General features: G+C 42.9%; 1 protein-coding gene across 6 annotated transcripts in view; it reads right to left on the reverse strand.

Moving 5' to 3' along the window:
• Window positions 1-21,661, reverse strand: part of LOC116480820 (V-set and transmembrane domain-containing protein 4) — a 116,324-nt gene that overhangs the window by 32,751 nt on the left and 61,912 nt on the right. For all 6 annotated transcript variants that reach the window (XR_009212847.1, XR_009212848.1, XM_058436482.1 and 3 more), the window contains one exon: window positions 15,987-16,020. Coding sequence is in view for 4 of the 6 variants with exons in the window: in XM_058436482.1 (XP_058292465.1) it covers window positions 15,987-16,020 (34 nt within the window). In the remaining 2 variants the exon portion in view is untranslated. The remainder of the gene's footprint in view (window positions 1-15,986; window positions 16,021-21,661) is intronic.

Below are 21,661 nucleotides of genomic sequence, written 5' to 3' on the forward strand. Positions count from 1 at the left end.
AAGAGAAAGGAAAAAAAAACTCACAATAGCTTCCAATAGTTTCTGAGTAATCCCCGTGTACCTGTGTAAGGGAAGGTTATCATATGGGTAGACTGGAAGCACTCTGTGCTCATCTCCAGGGAGGTCTGGAAGTCTGGTACTGATCTTTGGCCAAGATAAGAAGGATAAGTTGAGCCAGTTGGTGATTTATAATGAATGTGCTGTTTACAATCCCAAATTCCTTGGAGGGACCCAGGGCTAGCTTGTGTATATTACCTAGGGATGCGTGGGTTGATGGTTGACACCTGGTTTAACTGATTACACAGTTTGGTTTGGCTACATCACCAGTAGGGTATTATTTATGCCACTAGAAGCTTCTGCTTGAGCTCCCTAAAACCAAGGTTCCTTGCATACATCTCTGTGGTTCATAATCCAAAGGCAAACATCTCCCCAGCAACTGGGAAGGGGTTCTGGGGAGCTGCACCTGGATGTGTCTGGGGTCCCCTGTGACTGCCGGAGCTTTCTTCTCCTGCTGCACCTTTACCTTTAGGACAGGTAAAGGGAGCTCACGTTGAGGAGCGCTGGGAGTGTTTCCAACTACCTTGACCCTGTGTAATTACTGCAGTATCAGTTTCTTAATATGTGTTAGCCATAACCCAAAGGGACGGGAAGATAAGCCTTTTACATTACAGGTAAGAAGGCCAAGGCTTAAAGAGGCTATATGATTGCTCTAAGTGACATTGTTGGTAAGCAGCAAATAGGAAAGCTGCAAACATACACTGTTCCAATATGAAACTTGTTCTCGGTGCTATTCATGGGCTGGAGTTCACAAACTTTCTTGAATAACCATTCATCTTCTTGCAAATGCTTCCTATTCGCTCCAGTAATCCAGAGGGAAGTACCTTTCATAATCTCTTGTCCGCAGGCACATGTCCCAGCTAGGTAAGTCTAGGTCTCAAGAGAGGCTATCTCGCTAATACATACAGAATTTCTAGAAATCCATAAAAATATGACCCAATCATCAAAAATAAAAGAAGGTTGGAAACAGGCAGTTTTTACACATAAGGAAAGACTCATTTACACATGAAAACACGCTAAAGCTCCCTCACGAGAGAGGAATTCTTTTTTTTTTTTCCAAATCAAAATGGCTGCAGTCAAATATGAGGCAAAGCACTCTCGATAAGGGTGCAGGGAATCTGGCACTCAAAAGTATCGCTGGCAGCAGTGTGATCTTTCCTGATGGAGAATGATTTCGTAACATCTATCAAAATTACAGGAGCTTAGACTCTTTGACCTGGCAATTTCATTTCCAGGAATTCGTTCTACGGATATCCTTGCACACGTAGGAAATGTCGTGTGCATAAGATCAGTCATTACAGCATTGTTTATAATAGCAATGGATTAGAAACAGCCCATTTTCCATCAGCAGGGGACTAGTTGAGTAGATTATGGTGAATCCGTGGCATAGGGGCATCTGTATAAAGACGAAGACGCTACATGTGTCCTGATAAGGAAAGATGCATTGCTAAGTGGAAAAGCTAGGTGTTGGACAATGTATAAAATGTGCCACTTTTACATAAAAATAAGGGAAAATAAGAATATATATTAGCATTTGCTTACACATACATAAAGAAGCTCCAGAAATATTCACAAGAATTTAAAAATAGTGGTTCCCTAGAATGGGGGTGCTAAGGAATTAAACAGATGTGAGACAGGACAGGGAGAACCATTACTGGATATGTTTATAATTAAATGCAAATAAATATACACATGGGTAATAAGAGATAGGCTATTCTAATAATAGTCCTAGATATTTAAAAATAAATAAAAACCAAATCACACGTTGTGGGAAAAATCCCAAGAATACAGTTCCCACTGAGATTCCCCAGAGATGCCTTATTTTTATTGGGAATGGAGATTCTAACTGGTCATAGCTTTAGAGTACAGGATCAATTGTGTAAATTCACAAATAGCCAAAAAGAATGTGAATTTACAAAACTTTGACCAACAATAGCAAACAAGGGATCCTAAATTCTCAGAATTGTTTACATATACAACCACATGTTCAGCTTCATTCTGTAGTTTTATAAACTCTTGAAATGCCTATTTCTTATTTCCAACATAAAATAATGCATGCTTGTGTTTAAAAAGGGTAATTACAGGCATGGAAACCAAAGAAAATAAGACTGTCATAACCAAAACACAACCTTCATAAATATTTCCACTCTTTTTCCTCTTCCTTGCTTTTGCTTTTAAATAAACTTTATTTTTTAGAGAACTTTTACATTCACAGAAACATTGAGTGGAAGATAGATTTCCCATATAACCCCCACCCCCACACATGCACCCATGATCAACATGTTGCACTAGAGTAGTGCATTTGCTACAACTGAGGAACCTACATTAGACATCAGTATCCCACAAAAGTCCACAGGTCACCTTAGTACAGGTGTACAGTATATTCTATGGGTTTGGACAAATTTATACTGGCAAGAACCCAGCATTATAGCATCATACAGAGTAGTTTCACTCCCTAAGTATCAATCTTTTAATGTCTCCACAGTTTTGTCTTTTCCAGGATGTCACAGAGTTGGAATGATACAATATATAGCCTTTTCAGATTGGCCTCTTCAACTTAGCAATATGCAATTACCCTTCCTCTGTGACTTTTCATGGCTTGACAGCTCATTTCTTTTCTTTTTTCTTTTTCTTTCTTTCTTTTTTTTTTTTTTTTTGAGACAGTCTCTCTTTGTCACCCAGGTTGGAGTGCAATGGCGCGATGTCAGCTCACTGCAACCTCCACCTCCCGGGTTCAAGCGATTCTCCTGCCTCAGCCTCCTGAGTACCTGGGATTACAGGTGCCTGCCACCACACTCAGCTATTTTTTGTATTTTTAGTAGAGATAGGGTTTCACCATGTTGATCAGGCTAGTCTCGAACTCCTGACCTCAGGTGATCCACTCACTTTGGCCTCCCAAATTGCTGGGATTACAGGCATGAGCCACTGCTCCCAGCCTGACAGCTCATTTCTTTTGGGCACTGAGTGATATTCTGTCATCTGGATGTACCACAGTTTATGCATTCACCTGCTGAAAGGCCTCTCAGCTGCTTCTAAATTTTAGCAATCATGAATAAAGCTGCTATAAACATCCATGTGCAGTTTTTTTGTGTGTAGATACAAATTTTCAACCCTTCCTTGTTCATAGTGTTTTTAAATCATATATTATAATTTTGTATTCTTATTTTTACTTAATCTAAATTTTTCATATTGTTATAGTCTCATACTATTCCAGTGAGGAAATAAGCCGATGTTTACTTAGCCATTTCCCTAACATCTAAACATCTCATTTCTTTCTCAGTTTAATATAGAAATGACACTGCTAAAAATGTGTTTGTGCATAATGGTTTTTTATTCTTAGACTTTCATTTTGGGGTTGAATTTCTAAAGCTGGAATTACTAGGTCATGGAAAAGAACCATTTTCAAGACTATTTAATACTTACTGTCAAAATAATTTTTGACAAGTTAGTACTACACCACAGCTATGCCACAACAAATAAGAATACCTACGTCACCCTCTTTAACGCCATTTGTCAATTTTTTAAAAATGACTCATTTAACGAAGGAAAAGCTGATTCCTTTTTGATTTGCATTTCTCTGATTTCTAGTGATAATGGACACTTCCCATGTTTGTCTAAGGAGTTTTCTCATTTATTATGTAAGGATAGCTCCTTCTCTTGATTTAGGATTTTTTTTTTTTTTTTTTTTTTTTTTGGATCTTGATTTAGAATTTTCTTGATTTCTGCTCTTGATTTAGGATCTTGAGCTCTTCTTACAGGTTTGCAAGCAACTTTTACACTATTTGGACATATTTATTGAAAATATTTTTCCCAATTCCCTTTGAATTCTGGCTTTTTGTTCAATGCACAGTTTTTAAATTTGTTTTTGTTAAAATCTTTTGACATTTTCCTTTCTTCTTTTGCCTCAAAACTTGGGTAGTCTCCCCAACTGCACCTCGCACAGTGTAGAATCAAATATTTCCACTTCCTATTCTCTTTTTGGATTTTTTTAACTGTTTAATATAAAATGGAAGTTTCTGGAACATCATTTTTAGGCACTTATAACATCATGTTCAGGGATTTCCTTAAGCTGGAAAACATCTGATTTGTCATCATAATTTTCCTTCAAAACAGTAAAACTGCACTAAATTTAATTTTAATTCATATTTTGACAATTTGATCTGATTTAGACAATGAATCACCACATTGACATAGGATAGACACTCTCTCAGAATCTTGTTTCTCCCCTTGAGCCCGCAGGACTGGTTGGAAGTTTTGTCTAAGAAAGTCCACCTTATGATTAACTTACGAGAAAAGTTATTCGACATCTCGGGTTGGAACAGGGCTATATTTTGTCTCTGACACAACAGAGCAAGCCTTGTTGGAGTGAGTCAAACCAAGAAAGACAGAAAACAGGCCCGCCCAGAAACTCCTTCTAAATTAGAGAGCTGTTTGATTAGAGAGAAGTGCTATTTGTGGGAGCTCGTTGTGGAGCAAGGCTATTTTTCTGCCTCCAACAAGCGCAGGCAGGATGTCGCACGTGCAGAGGCCTTGCTGTAAGATGTACCAGGTTCCGGCCTGGCCACCTCCCAGAAGGAGCTTCTGTCCCACAAAGGCTTGGCAGTTCTGCTCCATGACACACAGCAGCTGGACTGAGTGAATAGGTGCTGAACAGAGGTTAAAAGGCCACTAAAGCTGATTCTACTTCGACCAGAGAGGTGACCCTGGGCAAGTCACTTACTTCCCCGGGCTTCCACCCGCCAATCTGTAAAAGGGGAGGTGTATCTTGGCTATCTATCTTGCAAAGTTATGAGGGTCAGATGAGAGAATATAGCCTAAATTAGATGGGGTGTGAAACAGCTAAATAGCAACTGGCCCTAGACTCCAGTGTGCAGGTGCAGTGTAGACGCTTCACGGTACTTCCCAGGGAGGATGATGTTGCCACTTGGGTATTTCATGGTGCCCTTGTTTCAGCCCAGTGAGTAGGGCTGCAAATTTCAACTTAGACCTTGATCATAAAGTCTTCCTGCCCAGGATATTACAGCATGACATCCCCTTGACAGCTGCCCTCCCATGATAGAGCGGTGCTGGAAAGCACCACTGCAGGACAGACCAGGCAGGTCATGAGAGAGGCTGCATTCCTGAGCGATGGGCAGCCGCTCCCGAACACCAGGCAAAACAGCCAACCTAGACTTTGAAAGGTATTGAACAAGTTCTGAGCAATCATATTTTTCAGAAACTAAAGTTAACAACAGTAACATCAATGTTTGTGTCCATCCTATGCAAGGCACTGTGGAAAGAGCTTGGTATCCGTAACCTCTGGCCCTCCTTGTTGCAAAAATGGGGCCTCAGAGAGATCCAGGCCCTTGTCAAAAGTCACCAGCTGAGAAGGGGACATGGGACTTGATCCATGTTGGCCTGCTTCCTCTGGCCCTGAAGCAAGGACCCAGGACCCAGCCCAGATAACAGATAACAAGAAAACTGGAACAGGAACAAGGTCAATAGAACCAGAGCCACAGTGGCTACTCCCAGTTTAAACTATCTCCCTGAAGAGAAGTACCAGAAGGAGACATTAACATTCCACCGCATTTCAAGTCTGATTTAGATTCACTGTGGGGAACCCACAGCACTGTCGCAGCTGCTCAAACTCCTGCCCCAGAGGGAGGAGGACAGGCCAACCCAGGTAGTGGGGTCTTGGGGACTGAGGATGTGGCTGGTGCCCAAGACCCAGGGCCATCCTGAGAAGAAAGCTCAAAGGAGGAAGGGGGCATGTGCCTGGAAATCGTCTGGAACAAGTGATGTCAGCTGCCAAAATGAAGGTAGGCATGGCGGGCTAGCCAGCCGGGAATTTTGTGCCTCTAGCACTAAAGAGTATTTGGGAGCAGAAGGTGGGGAGCAGGAGGAACAGCATAAACTGAGCTGATTCCACCAAAGAACATAATTATAACTAAGAAGCATGCACCCAGCCACACTCTGCTTTCAAAACTAAATGTGAGGTCAGAGCAACTTGTGCCGAACCACGGTGCCTGTGGCATCACGAGTCCTCACCCCTGCCTTTAACGTCCCTGGGCCATCAAATGGTCCTTCTAATATAGTCTCTCTCTGGGATGTGCAGGAGGTGCAGCGAACTGTGTGAGCCAAGGGACTTTCACAAATCCAGCCATCCCAAAGATGCTGGGTGCTTCCTCTGGCCCAGGGCGATCTTTGCACCCGGACATAGGAATTACAAATCAAAACACTTCTTTGAGGTCTGTTCAATCTTATTCCTTCTTGAATGAGTAGATGCCCCTCCTCCTAGGCACAAAGCTGTCTGTCACACACTCCAAAGGGATGTATTGTGGTCTGAACTGGGACACCTTGGGACGTCAAATGCTTTTGTCAAGCCAAATATCCCCATTCAGAAACCCTTAGTGCATGGAGCTAATGGAGCTGTGTTGGTTCCAGTCCTCCCAATATCCTTCCAGACCCCCTGAGCTCTTCTTGCTCCACACATCTTTGAAATGTGTCACTTCAGCTGATTATTTTACTTCCAGAAATGTCCACGTATTTCCTGTCTTCCTGCCTATCTCAGTTCTGACAAGAAAGATGCCTGACACAGATGGAGGGAGGGATCCATCCGTTCCTTTCCAAGCAGCTCTATGGCCTCCTTCCAAGATTTCACACAGCACACTCGCCACCCCATAACCCTATGCCCAGAACATTATGTGCAGAATCTTGAAGGAGGGGCATTGGTCTCCACAACTATGGTGGCAATTCATTGCCATCTTTTAAAGTAAAATGAAAAATAGTAACAACTGTAGATACCCCTTCTCCCCAAGGTCAGCTGCCATTGATAAAGGCCAAGAACTCATGCAAACAGGGGGAGTTTCCTAATGTCTTGCCTTAGGCTTTTTGAACTTGCTCCAGCAGCTTTCCCTGCCACTGAAACACACAAAGTCAATTGGTTCCATATGCCAGGAGCTGCTTAAAAGTTGCAGAACTTCACTTTCAAGATGGATGAATGGTGCCACACACTCAGAGGGACCCTTTGAAATGATTCTTTTCCATTAAGTGGGTGACATGTACAAACCACATAGAATTGTGTCTAGTGCACAGTAATTGCTTACAGGGAGTCACCTATCATGACCTTACTGGCATTATTATCCATCATTATTAACACAGAAACTGCTCTCCGAGTCCTTGAATCGGAAGCAGGACAAGGCAGTATTCTCTACAACCCAAGTGAGTGCCTATGTACCCAGAAAGGACGCCAGATCCTTGTGGGTCGCAAAGCTGTGCTCTCTGCTGCATCTGCTCCATGACATTTCTGTATGCATCCTCTGCACAGCATTAGAATAAATGCTGCTCCTTTGTGAGGTATTTGCCAAGCCATCTCCCTGTCCACAGTGCCCCCATGACCTTTACAATAAATGGTTTACATCACGCAAGAAGCTCATCCTTAGAGCCACAAGAAGCTCCTGCAGCCGCGAGGGAAGCTCTTCCTTTGCATTTCCCTGCTGGCTTCATGAAGTCCACAGCAGAGACTTTGCCAGGCTGGTGTTTTTGTTTGAGGTAACATTTTTGTACACTAGCTGGTGAGATCAGGAGATACTTTAGTGGTGCTCTACAGGGTCACAGGCTTGGGTCCTGGTAATAATGGCAGGGAGAGGTGACTCCTCAGCATCTGTGCAGCCAGGGGTAAGGCTGTGTTTGGGTGGGAGACCCCACTCCCTGTTCAGCCTCAGTCCATGCTGGAGGCTGCTCCACTAACTGCCGGGTTGTGCCTGCTGGTTAGGAAGAGAGATGACTCATTCACAAAGGCCATGGATGGATGCATGTGGGCTGATCCCTGCTGGCACCTGTCCCTGCCCCGAGGAGCCTGCCTGGCCTGGGTTCTCATCACCACCTGGACACAGCACTTCCCAGAGAAGGGCAGGGGCTGGAAGCCACCACCCTGATGACCCTGTGTCCCTCTGGCTAGAGCTGCCCTGAGACCTGCCCACTGTAGCATCCTTAGTTAGGTGAGCTGCAAGATTCCTTCCCAGACAAGACAGTCTGAGCCGGCTTTTCTGTCACCTGGTATATTAGTTCATTTGTGTTGCTATAAAGGAATATCTGAGACTGGGTAATTTATCAAGAAAAGAGGTTTACATTGGCTCACGGTTCTGCAAGCTGTGCAGGAAGCACGGTGCTGGCATCTGCTTCTGGGCCTCTGGTGAGGGCCTCAGAAGCTTCCAATCATGGCGGAAGGTAAAGGAGGGGCCCGCATATCATCCAGCAAGAGAGGGAGCAAGAGAAAGAGGAAGGAGGGGCCAGGCTCTTTTAAACAACTAGATCTCATGTGAATTCATCAGGTGAGAGAACCCATTCATTACAAGGACAGACCAAGCCATTCATGAGGGATCTGCCCCCATGACCCAAACACGTCTCACCAAGCCTACCTCCAACATTGGAAGCTACATTTCCACATGAGATTTGAAGGGGACACACATCCAAGCCATAACCTGGATTCAGAAGGTTTGTAAATGACAGAGGGCTAGTCATTGGTCTAATCATTGGCAGTTTCATCCATGTTCTCAGTCTGAGGAAACCAATTGTGCCTTGCAGAGTTTTTCTGAGAATAAGAAATAAATCCAGTAAAGAGCTGGGCTGCACCAGTCTATGACCACTATTCTCTCATCGAATTCCTATGGAAACCCTTAGCGACAGTGACAACAGGCAAGTCTGTGCCTGCTGTGGAGGATGAAACATTCCCAGAAAGGCTGAGTAAGTGGCCCAAGTTCACAAAGCTGCCAAGTGGCACAACTCTACCTGACACTGAAGCTGTCGGAATCCAGGTGCATGTTCCTTATGCCAGGAACCACCCCCATCTCACAGCCTGCCCTCCCCACTCCCACCCCTGCCTGGAGGGTTGTGGAAGAAGGACACTGGGCCTGAGTGCTGGGATGCAGTGGGGACATGACAAGGTAGTAATGACTGTGGGGGCATGGAAGGGAGGTGGCCAAGGAGACCCCGTCCCTGAGTCTACTGCCCCCATCCTCACCACCTTGCTTGCTCAGGTGGATGTGGGCAGAGGGAGGGCACAAGCATGCATGTGGGTTAAAATCCAAGCAAGCAAGAGTGAGAAATGGCTGGGGCACAGCATAAGTCTGTTTAGAGTTCTGGTGTTCTTTGAGACTGAGGGTTCACTCAGGAGGAGAATGACCTGACTCTGACACGTGTCCCAGAAAAGCCCCTGAAAGAACTGATTAATCTGACCCTACAACTGATCACAGTAAAGACTGTTCATTTCAGTGAGGTTTGCTTTTGCAAATAGATGCCTCTAATGAGAGGCCATTGGACCTCTCGAAGTCAGGGGGCTGCAATGTCTCTGCAGCCATCCTCAGCTTCCATATCTATGCCCTGCCGCTTCTCCATCCATTGCCTTGACTTTCTGTACCATTCATTGCTGCACTATAACTTCCCTCATTGGCAAGTACTTTATTGTCTCAATCCCATAAGTAGAGGTGAAGCAAAAGGCCAGGAGACATCCTGGCTGGGAATTGGCTTTGTGGTGCCCCTTTAGTCCTCCTCACAACTTTCCTTGCCCTGCAGGAAAGAAAGCATCTGGATCCATTGGAAAGTCATTGCAGAATGGACTGCATCACAGCTCTGTGCAACTGGGGGGATTTCATTTTCACTCCGGGTTTCCAGGAATTTTGGAGCAATTTTATATCCTCCAGCTGAGCTGCTCTCAGGGCTGTCCTCCCCGGGAAGGGCACATTGAACCTCACAGATCCCTGAGACGCTTACTCAGGCCCTGCTCTCTGCTCTGCATCCTCAGAGCACTCTGCCCTGGGAAAGGAACAGTCTCCCACTCCTGAAGGTCAGGGCCACCCCTCCAAGAGACAGCAATTTACAACCTCGGGGACAATAAACATTCAAGATGAGATTTATTTTCCTTCCGTTTGAACTTTTCTTAGCAAGTCATGGAATTCCCTTGAGTCTCCAGGTTCTGGCCCAGTTACTTGGCAAGGCCCCTCGTTCAGTGACTGCAGCCTCAGAGCCAGCACATGGTCTCTTCCGGAGCCCCTTCCCCTCCCCTGCCTGAGGGTTTCCAACCCAGGCATCTTCTCCTGACCCTGTGCTTTTTGTCGGTTCCCCCTTAGGATGAAATGGTCAGAAGCCAGAGAAGGGCTTCTTCTTTATCACAGCTTAAGACTCCAGGGCCCCGTGTGCCCATGGCAGCAGCACAGAGCAGGCAGACAGATGAGGGTGCTGGGACCTGGGAGCTCCTGGCACAACAGGGACAGGAGGAACTGCCTGGGCTACAGAGGCAGAGCACAATTCAGGCCAAAGCCAGGCATAAAGGCAAGAATTGACCAATTCACTAGCACTGGCGGCCAGTCTGGGCTGCACTAAGTCAAACAGGCATGAGGTTCTAATCAGGAAAATGAATGCAAAGTTGGCCAGGAGCTGACTACCAGGTTTATGGGTCAAGGCCTGGCCCTAGCAGGGTCCTGGGATGAAGGTAGAGTAAATGCAGGCTTTCTAAAGGCAAATCTGTGGGTTGACCCAACAGGAGACTGCTCATAGGGAGAACTGCCACTCAGACACCCAACCAACCTGACAGTGCCCAGCATGGCTGGCAGAGAAGGAGGCAGCCTTTGAACAAGATTCTGTGGTCATCTTGACCTCATTTATCCCAGGGCTGAGGGGAGATCAAATTCTAATGTCCACCAGGCTGGGATGACATCCTTGCTGTACTTCCAGCCTCAGTCAGCCCCAGCTCAGAATGAGCAAACTGTAAGGTAACAAAGAGGGGCCCCAGCCGCCAGAGGCTGCTTGCTAGACACAAAAGGCCAGACAAAAACATCACAGAAAGCAAATCCTGAGCATGTTGGCAGGCTGATCATCCACAGCTCTGACCATCTCCAGCCATTACCCAAGTCTGAAATGCCAGAATCACCCTAGTCTTGGGGGCCTTATTGGGACATATGCTTGAAAAAAGAAACAAATGGTTTTATTGAGGCATAGTTGACGTACCATAAAATGTACTGATCACAAGTGTACAGTTCAATAGCTTTTAGATTCATGCATCACTACAATACAGTTTTAAAACATTTCTATCACCCCCAAAGGTTCCATCTTGTATTTTTATAGTTAATCCCCACTCCCACCCTCAGCTGTAGGAAACCACTAATCCCCTTTCTGTCTCTATAAATTTACCTTTTCTAGGCATTTTATCAAAATGGAATCATATGGTATGCAATTTTTTGTATCTGGCTTTTTCCACTTAGTATTTTTGGGGCTCATCCATGCTTTGGTCCATATCCAGTGTGTTCCTTTTTATTACTAAGTGGTACCTCACTGGGTGGATATATTCATTTGTTTTCCAATTCACAAGTTGATGGATATATCTAGATTGTCTCTGGTTTCTGGTTATCATGAACACAGCAGCTATGAACAACTGCATATATGTTTTCGTGAGATATATGCTTTCAGTTCTCTTGGATAGATTCCTATGTGCGGAATTGCTGGGTCATAGGGTAACTTAAAGGTTTTAAGAAACTACCAAGTTGTTTTCCCAAGTGGTGGCACAATTTTACATTCCCACCAGCAATGTACAAAGATCCAATTTCTCCACATCTTTGCCAGAAATTGGTATTGTCTGTCTTTTGAGTTATAGCCATTGTATGGGGGTACAGTGATACCACTTGTGGTTTTAATTTGCACTTCCCTAATAGGTAATGACACTGAACATCTTTCATGTACTTGCTCACCATTTGGATATCTTCTTTAGGAAAATATCTGCTCAAATCTTTTGTGCCCATTTTTAATTGTGTTATCTGTCGCCTCATTATTGAGTTGTGAGAGGTCTTTATATATTTTAGGAACAAGTTCTTTATCAGTTATCTGATTTGCAAATATGGGGCTTACTTATCTTTTCAATTTCTTAATGGTGTCTTTGGAAATGCAAAGGTTTTTAATTACATCAATTCTTTCATTTATGGATCCTGTGTTTAGTATCACTTTGCCCAACCCAAGGTCACAAAGATTTTCTCCTGTTTTCTTCTAGAAATGTTGTAATTTTAGCTTTTATGTTTAGGTCTAAGATCTATTTTTAGTTAATTTTGGGGGCAATGTGAGGCAAGGGTCTCAGTTTATGTTTCTGTATATGGATACCCAGCTGTCCCAGCACTGTCTGTCAAAAGGACAAAGCTTTCCCTTTAGAACTGTCCTGCCATCTCTATCAAAAGTCAGTTGGCCATAAATATAAGGATTTATTTCTGGACTCTCAATTATGCTACATTGATCTATATACTTTATATCAATACTTCAGTGTCTCCATTACTCTAGCATTAGAATAAGTTTTGGACAGAAGAACTGTAAGTCCTCCAACTTTGTTATTTTTAAAAATGTACATATATAATCTAGAATCAGCGTGTCACTTTCAACAAAAAACTGTTTCCACATTTAGAGAGTTTCCTGCAGCCATTTTGTTATTAATTTCTAGTTTGATTTCACTGTGCTCAGAGAACACATTCTCTATTATTTCAATTATTTCAAATTTGTTGAGGTTTGTTTTTCAGCCCAGGATATGGTCTATTTTGATGAATGTCCCATGGAGCCTTGAAAAATATTTGTTTTTTTACTGTTGGTTAGAGTGTTTGATCTGTCTCAATTGGGTGCCATTGGTTGATTGTGTTGTTTAGATCTTCAATAACCATGCTAATTTTCTATCTATGGCAGGTCAATCAGTAGAAGAAGAGGAGGAATTGAAGGCTCTAACTAAAACTATAGATTTAGCTATTTCTTCTCTCTGCTCTTTCAGTTTTTGCTGTTTAAATTTTGTGGTTCTGTTGTTTGACTTGTACTCATGTGGAAACTTGTCTTTCTGATGGATTGAGCCTTTATCATCTAATGTCCATCTTCACCTCTAGTAAGGTTTTTTGCCCTGAAGTCCATCTTATCAGCTACAGTACATCCACACCTGATTTGTTTCATTGTTTGTGTGTTATATCTTTTTCCATACTTTTACTTTCAATCTACTTATGTCATTGTGTATAAAGTGAATTTCCTATAAAAAGCGTAGCAGTTGGGTCATTTTTCTAATCCACTCTGCGAGTCTCTGCAATTTGATTGATGTATTTAGACCATTTACATTTAAAATAAATAGTATTTCAGCAATTAAGGCTACCATATTATTGTTTGTTTTCTGGTTATTTCCTGTAATTCTCATTCCCCTGTTTCTTTGTGTTACTCGCCTAAATTTTAAGATCTATCTATAGGAATTCTGAGTGTATTGTTTTTGCAAAGTTATTTTAGTGATTGCTTTGGTCATTACAATACACATATGTGACTTTACATGGTCTACTGGCACCAACATTCCATTGCTTTGAAAGGACTTTTGAATTCTATTTAGGTCATTTTGCCTCACTCACTTTTAAGCAGTGTTGTCTTGAGCATCAGACAATTCTATAATTTTTATTTAAATCCTCAAATGTGATTTTTAAAACTCACAACTATTCATGGAAAGAACACTCTACCATATGTACTCCTATTTCTGCTCTTTCCATTATTCCTTCTTCCTGAGGCTCCAACATTTTTTTCTGTTTCAAGATTGTATTTTAGTCATTAAAGTAGGTCTGCTAGTGGCAACCTCTTTTAGCTTTCCTTCTTCTGAGAATGTCTTTATTTCTCTTTCATTCCTGGAGGACAGTTTTGCTGGATATAAAATTTGGGGTTGGCAGTTCTTTTATTTTGGTATTTAAAAATGTGCCATTTCCTTCTGCCCTTCATGGATTCAGAGCAGAAATGCACTGTCATTCAACTTTGTTTTCTGTTCAATTATCATGTGTTTTCAAGTGGATTTTATTGAGATTATTATGCCTGGCATTCACTCAGTTTCTTAAACCTATAGGGCTTTGTCTTTTGCCAAATTTGGGGAGTTTTCAGCCATTATTTCTTCTAATACTCTTTCAGATCTACTCTGTTTATCCTCTCCTTCTGGAACTCTGATGATAGAATGTTGGATCTTTTGTCCTGTAGGTCCTTGAAGTCTATTCATTTTTTGTTTGTTTTTAGTCTATTTTCTCTCTGTTGTTCAGATTAGATAAATTCTATTGCTCTGTCCTCCACTTCATAAACTATCCACTGACATCTCCACTCTCCTATCGAGCCCAAACGGTGAGTTTTTCATTTCTGTTTTTGTACTTTTTAGTTCTATAATTTCCTTATGTTTGTTTTTTTCTTTATTGGCTGAGTTTTTTTATTTTGTCAGCTGTTTTAAGATAATTTGAATTGATCATTGAATCTTTTTTTTTTTTAATAAAAACTGCTTTAAGGCTGAAGGTGGTGCCTATGCCTGCAATCCCTGCACTTTTGGAGGATGAGGTGGGTGGATCACCTGAGGTCACGAGTTTGAGACCAACCTAGACAACATGGTGAAACCCCGTCTTTACTAAACACACAAAAAAATAGCTGGGCATGGTGGTGGGTGCCTGTAATCCCAGCTACTTGAGAGGCTAAGGCAGGAGAATCATTTGAATCTAGGAGGGTTGCAGTGAGCCGAGATCATGCTATTGCACTCCAGCCTGGGCAACAAGAGTGAAACTCCATCTCATAGAAAGAAAAAAACTGCCTTAAAATTTTTGTCAGATAATTTCAACACCTGATTCATCTCAGTGTTGATCCGATCTATTATCTCTTCTCATTCAAGTTGTGATTTTTGTGGTTTTTAAAATGATGGGTGGTTTTCTTTATGGTAGCTTGTCACAAGGTCCCAGGTCCTATTTAAATCTCATATTTTTGTAGGCAGTTACCCAGGTTTATCGTGTAATCTTGGTCTGCTTCTATGGGCTATAGTTCCAATGGTATTTTCATTTTCAGAGCCTTTACAGTATTATTTTGGTCTGTTTGGTTTATATGGTGCCACTGGGCCCTGCTGGTGCTGCCAGAGGGGACAGAGAGAGTTTCCTCAGATTTGGAAGCTGGATGTTTTTCAGTAGGGGAGAGAAGCCTCACACCCATGGAGATGAATAAGCTTCCTTGCTGGGCCACTTTTGTGTCTAGGTGCCTCTTGCTGGCTCTTCCCTGAAGCCTTGGTGTCACCTGGTTGAGGAAAGGAGTCTTAGCCTGGAAGAAAAAGTGAGCTCCTCCTCTGGTGCTCATTGTGGGAGGAGCCCCTGATCCATCCTCTTTGCAGCTGATGCTAGGCTCACTTGAGGTTTTCAGGGGAACTCCCCTTTGATCCAGGGGAGGAATGAGCTTACCTGAATGTTTTCTGTTGCTAGATTGGAGTAGGAAAAAAGCAAGTCTGGGTGACCTTCTGCTGTTGGATGGGAAAACATAAGATGTCTCGCAGCTGTGTTACTCCTCCAGTCCTGGGATTCCAAACCAGTTTACCTTCTTTTCACCACCTTTCAAAGTCTTCATTTGGTTGTCTCTTATGTTATTTCCAAGGTTTAAAGATTTACTCAGCAGGGAAGAGAAGAAAGAAATTGACCTATGCCATCTTGTCTGGATCAGAAGTCCCAAATTTTTAAACACTTTGAATTAGCAGTATCTCTTATAACTATTATGTTACCTATAAGATGTATCTCACCAGCTAAAAGCAGGGCATACAGTAAGTCAGCATTGGTGAAGAGAATTAGGGGTGTTTGTGGTCAAAATGTATCAACGTGGTTCAGACCAGTGTGAGCCCCTTCCTAAACTGGGGAGCAGCTCTGCAGGACCATACACCAAGCCTCCTCCAGCAAGCCTGCTGGGCCAGCAAAAGCTGCATGCTCTCTGGATCCCTGAGGGTGAAAACCAGACTGTAGACCTTGGAAACATGCAAATGCATGCAGGATACACATTTGCAGGCATATTTGTGGACAAATATGCAGACCTTTAGGTAAAACTACAAATTTAATCAATTTATTGGTAATATCAAAAGAAAGTTAAATGGCAAAGAGTTTCATTTGAAAAAAGGAAGAAAATATTCTTACCTGTTCTGAGGGCATTTCACCAAATAATGTCTCACTGTGAAAGGAAAAATAATAGAAGATGGTAAACCAATGCTACTTCAGATATATATGCTCCAGGAATTACCAGGAAATGCAGGGAGCCAGGTGTTGCTCAGGTATTGGTGCTATACCACCGAACACTCAAGACTTGCATACTTCTGTTTGGAAGAGCATAGCAGAGCCATCACATGGACACCACAGTGACTGGATATGTCCCAGCCAGGGATCTAGCCAGGCAATAAGCCATACACCCCAGACTTCCTGGGTATTCATTTTGGGCCAAGGCAGGTTAAGTTGGGATCCTGGAGTAATAGAGTCACCCAACCTCTAAGCTCTGCCTGAGTCATAAGAAAGCCCTCTTGAGGCCAGATGGAATAACCTGTCCATTTTGAAGCTCCTCATTGAAAAATGAGTTTGAATTCTCTGATTAATGCTCTTCCAGGACTAAAAAGAGGCCCTCAGGAAAACAGTCTTGAACCAAAATCTCCTTCTACAGGAAAACCAAATAATTCTGGCTGCAGAGGAAAAGTAAGAATACCTAGGCACATAATCCAGCAAGTGTCCACTCTGAGGTTCACAGCTGAATTTACTTCAAATAGAGGTAAAGCTGAAACAACCAGGGGGACCCTTGAATTGTGTGGTAGATTGTTACATCAGTGGACCCAGTGAATCACACCTCCTTGTATATGTCCACACCCATGTGTACCCCCTCCCAAACTGACTCTGGGCTTGGCCACATGAACTTGCTTTGATCAAGAGAACATTAGCCAATGTGTCACAAGAAGAGGTGTAAAAGACACCTGTGCTATGGGGTTTGCCCTCTCTTGTTGCAGGGAATTCTTCTGTCACCACATGAGGAAGCCTGGCTAGCCTACTGGAAGATGAGACTACATGGAGCAGACACAAGCTGTCCCAGCCAAGGCCCCAAACAACCAGGTCCCAGGTAATGCACCAAGAGACTGCAGCTGCATGAATGACTCCAGCTGAGACCAGCAGAAGAAATGGTCAGCTAAGCCCAGCCCAAATTGGCAACCTGTGGAATTGAGAGCAAATAATAGTTGCTTTAAGCTATTACATATGGGGTGATCTGTTATGCAGCTTCCAAAGTAAGATAAGAGAATATCAGCTTCAAATGGAACTGTACAGGTTAATCTGGTTCAGCCTCCTATTAATACCTAACTCTTTCTGTATTCCATTTACTGAGCACCTACTATATACTAGATAATCTATAGAGGCAACAATAATAACAACCATAGTTAGTAGTTATTCAAACATTTCATGTGTCCCTGGCACTATTCTAAGCTTATTAGATGGATCAGTGGTCTTCAGTCTAGGGTCTGGATACCCCTGGGTACTCTTTGGAAAAACAGTTTTAAGGAATCACCTTAACATCCTCACCTCCCATGGTATTCTTTCCTAAGAATGTATTCTCTTAGAACATGCCTGAGGTCTGGCCGTGTTCATTTCCCTTCCCCCCTTTTAACATCACCCTTTTCTATTCATAAAATCAAAGCACACCATCCTGGAGACCTGTCCCAGATTGAAATGTAAATGGTGCATCAAACAAGAATTGATGTAAAATACTAATATCTGTGTCAATAAAGCAAATTATTAACTAGGAAACTAAATCTTTCACGAGGGGGAGATGTTTCTAATACTTTGCTTTCAACAAGGATTGAATAATGACCTAATCCAGTTGTCATCTGGTAGAGTATTAAAAATCGTTTTGGATGATAAATCATGATGTGACTTTTGATATACACCTTGGAAGTAGTTCTAAAAATTGAGGAGTATAAGAAAATTTCATTCATTCATTCACACTCTCTTTATATTGAAGTATTTCAGAGCTAACATCGATTAACAAAATTGACAGTAAATTTTATCCCTAAAAAATTCACACAAGTGTATATGAAGTAAAAATAAAAGTCAATTTCAATAAAAATGCATTCCCAATAAATTTTGCTTCTTATGGCTATTATGTATCTAAATTTATGATATGTTTGTGTCATTTTGATTAATCTTATGCTAATTTTCCAAAGTTTACTAATTGTGCAATATTGATAAGTCAATCTAAAAAAGATTTTAACACTTATGAAATGAGGAAATTAAAAAATTATTAATTTAAATTTGTACACACATATTATCTTACAGATAAGTATAATAGGGTAATCAATAAAGAACCTTCAAAACAAAACATGTATTACAGTAGGATGAAATTTCTTGGGGAAGTGTATTGAAGATAAAATTCAAGGAGAAGAAGAAACAATACAAAATTTCTAACAGTTAAAGCTTGTTTGGGTAGGTATTTATTTCTCATGATGGCTTTAAATAAATGAAGACAGTCATTAAATTCAAGACACTTAGATGTGAAAGAAAGATGGATCTAATCATTTCATTTTTAAGATGTCAAAGATGGAAATTACATCTTTTGCAACAGTTTACATTTATGATGAAAAAGTTTAGATGTCAACAAAAAATGATTGAGTGCATAGTTTTTGAAATTATTTTAGGAACTATGCAAGCAAAAAAGTTTGAAGACCACAACTTTGTATTTTAACTTAATCTTCACAGTAGCCTTGTCATTACTTTTATCTTACAGCAGAGGACACTGAAGCACAGAGAGGTTAATAAACTTGTCCAAAGTCACTCAGGTGATGTTACGGGCTGAATTATGTCTCCTCCACTGAGCCTAACTGAAGCCTAATCCCCAGTACTTCAGAATGTGACTGTATTTGGAGATAGGGTCTTTAAAGAGGTAATTAAGTTAAAATGAGGCCATTAGGCTGGGCCCTTGTCTAATTTGATTAGTGTCCTTAAAAGTGAAGGAGATTGCAACAAAGACAGGCCCAGAGGGAAGACCATGTGAAGACACAGGCAGAGCAGCGGTCTCTAAAGCCCAGGAGAGAGCTTTCAGGGGAAATGAATCCCGCTGACACCTTGATCTCAAGACTTCTGGCCTTCAAAACTGTGAGATAGTAAATTTCTGTTGTTAAAGCCACGCAGTATGTGGTACTTTGCTGTGGCGGCCTCAGCAACCTAATACACCTGGGAAGTGCCAAAGTTGGGCAGCTTGGCTCCAGAGCCCTCTTGTAACTACAGTCATCCCTCATATCTTTGGGGCATTGATTCCAGAACCTCCCAAGGATACTGAAATCCGAAGATGCTCAAGACCCTTATATATAATGGAGTAGTATTTTCATATAACCTATGCACATCCTCCTGTATACTTTTAATCATCTCTAGATTACTTGTAATACATAACACAAGGTAAATGCTATGTAAACCACTGTTATACTGTCTTTTTCATCAGTATGATTTGTATTGTTTTTAATTGTTTTTTAATCAAATATTTTTTTATCTGAGTTTAGTTGAATCCTCAGTGCAGAACCTGTGGATAGGGAGGACCGACTGTACTCTGCACCATTCTCAGAGACACTGGGCAGCTGGTGTCAGGGGTCCTGCAGGTGGGGAAATAGAGTCTCACAGAAGAAATGGCCAGACCACTGTGCCACAGCTGGAGCCAAGCAGAGATGGGACTAGGACCCAAGATAATCCCATGAGCTGACCGGTGTTTTGGCAAGTCCAGTGCTTGGGGTAGCAAGGTGAGCAGCCTGGAGATCAGGAATGCAGGAAACAGTAGAGCAGCTGCAGTGTTCCCCGGAGGCAGGGAGCTGACTAAGAAGGGCCAGGAGCCCGATGAGGCCAGACAGTGCCAGGGTACAGGAGACGCACCCCTGCCAGCACTTGCTGAGGCACCATTCTGAGGTCTTGGTGGTGTGTATGTGGGGTTGATGGTCCCATTAAGAGGGACTGCCCACAGGACCAAAAGTGATTCTGGACATCAAAGACGAGGTTTACAGGCACCTGAGAAATAGACTTCACAGAGAGTCACCCTTAAATATGCATAGCATAATTAGTGCTATTAATACTTACTGAAGTGTGCCAACCCAGCTTAGCCTCCCCAAGAAGCAGAAATCCTAAGAAAAAGATTCAACTGTCGAGAGTTTATGTGGGAGGCAATCCTAGGAAACCTACCGGAAAGTACGGGAGACCAAGAAGAGAATCAGCCAATAAAGGGTACATAATGGAGCCAATACACCCCGTGGGCTGTGGCCTGGCACCAGGCACTTGACCTAGAAGCAACCGTCCTGCACAGAGGTGAACATTCAGGACGTGTTTTCAAATGGTGATTTTAGGATCTTTAGGACTTTGAAGACTCTAAAAGGAAGGCTTATTTTTGCAACCTCTCCTGATAAGAAGAAGCAGGCCCTGGGCCACTCCCTACCACCCCCACCCTTTCTTCTTCTTTTCAGCTGAGACCATGCTACTCACACTCTCGCCCCATGGTAAACCTCCCAGATGGCATGTCTGGCCTGAAGGCTCTGTCTTCCCCATCTAGACCTGTCCCTGACACCACTGTCACCCCAAGCTGGGTGATTTGAGGTAGAGGCAGCCTTACTCCCATCTTATCAGGCCCTGTAGCAGTGTCGGGACCTCCAAGGCATGGTTGATATCTACCCACCTTACCCCTATGCCCTGGCCACATCTTCTGACCTCCAGGCTTTGCACAGGCCCTGCAATAGGACCCATGGATGTTTCTGCTTTATCCATCAAGTGTCTGCACTCGAGACAAGGACTGTGGCAACCCTGGCATTGCAAGGGGTCACAGTACTTCATGCACAGTAAGCACCCAGGAGCATTTTCAGAGTGAAGGACCACAGTACCCTCCCCATCTCCTGCAGCCCAGCACAGGCTGGGAGTCCTGCAGCCTGAGAAAGCACCTCCCTCATTCAGGGTTCAACCCACAGCCCCTGCCTGCATTTCCCCAGTGGGAGAGAAAGGACCAGGGTGCACCCCTCACTACACACAGCCCTGTTTCCACCATGTCAGGCTCCAGAGCCCAGCCCCCCTCCAGGAATCAGTCCTGCCTGGACAACCTTCCAGGCCTACAGTTATAAGGACAGGACCACCTCTATCACCAACTGGGAAGCTGAGAAGGAGAAGCAAGTCCTCCATCTCCTGCCCCTTTGGCACAAAAAAACACTTAGAGGCCACATTTCTTACACGCAAAGGAACAGCATGCACAGCTGTCTGTCCAGGGTCTCATAGTCCCACATGGCAGCCATGAGCCCCAGGTGGCTATCAAGACCCAAAATGTGATGAATCCAAAATGAGATGTGCTGGAGTGTGAGATCACACCGGATGATGAAGCCACACCTTAGCATAAAAAAAGAAATATCACATATCTCATTCATCATCTTTATTTGTTGATACTGTTGGAATGATATTCCGGATACAGTGGGTTAAGTAAAAATATTAAAATTAATTTTACCTGTTTTTTACCTTTTTGAATATGACTACTAAAAAAAAAATGGTCAAATCACCTCTATGGCTGACATATTTCTAGGGGGCAGCATGCATAGGGCCTTCACTTGTCTGAGCAGCTGGGCTGCCAATGGTGAAGGGGCACCCCAGGAAGGATGAGCCCTGCACATAAGAAGGTGCCCCTGCAGCTGCCCATGCCAGGAAGGGCAGTCACTCAGCACAGTGAAAGTACCTCCCACAGCCCCAAAAGGTAAAAGGAACCTTCATTCCAATGTTAGAGAAGAGTCAGGGGTTCAGAAGACCCACTTTATAAATAAGGGAGCTTGAATCTA

Source organism: Hylobates moloch, unplaced genomic scaffold (genome assembly GCF_009828535.3).
Source record: "Hylobates moloch isolate HMO894 unplaced genomic scaffold, HMol_V3 SCAFFOLD_3, whole genome shotgun sequence".
In the NCBI taxonomy this organism is placed as follows: domain Eukaryota; kingdom Metazoa; phylum Chordata; class Mammalia; order Primates; family Hylobatidae; genus Hylobates; species Hylobates moloch.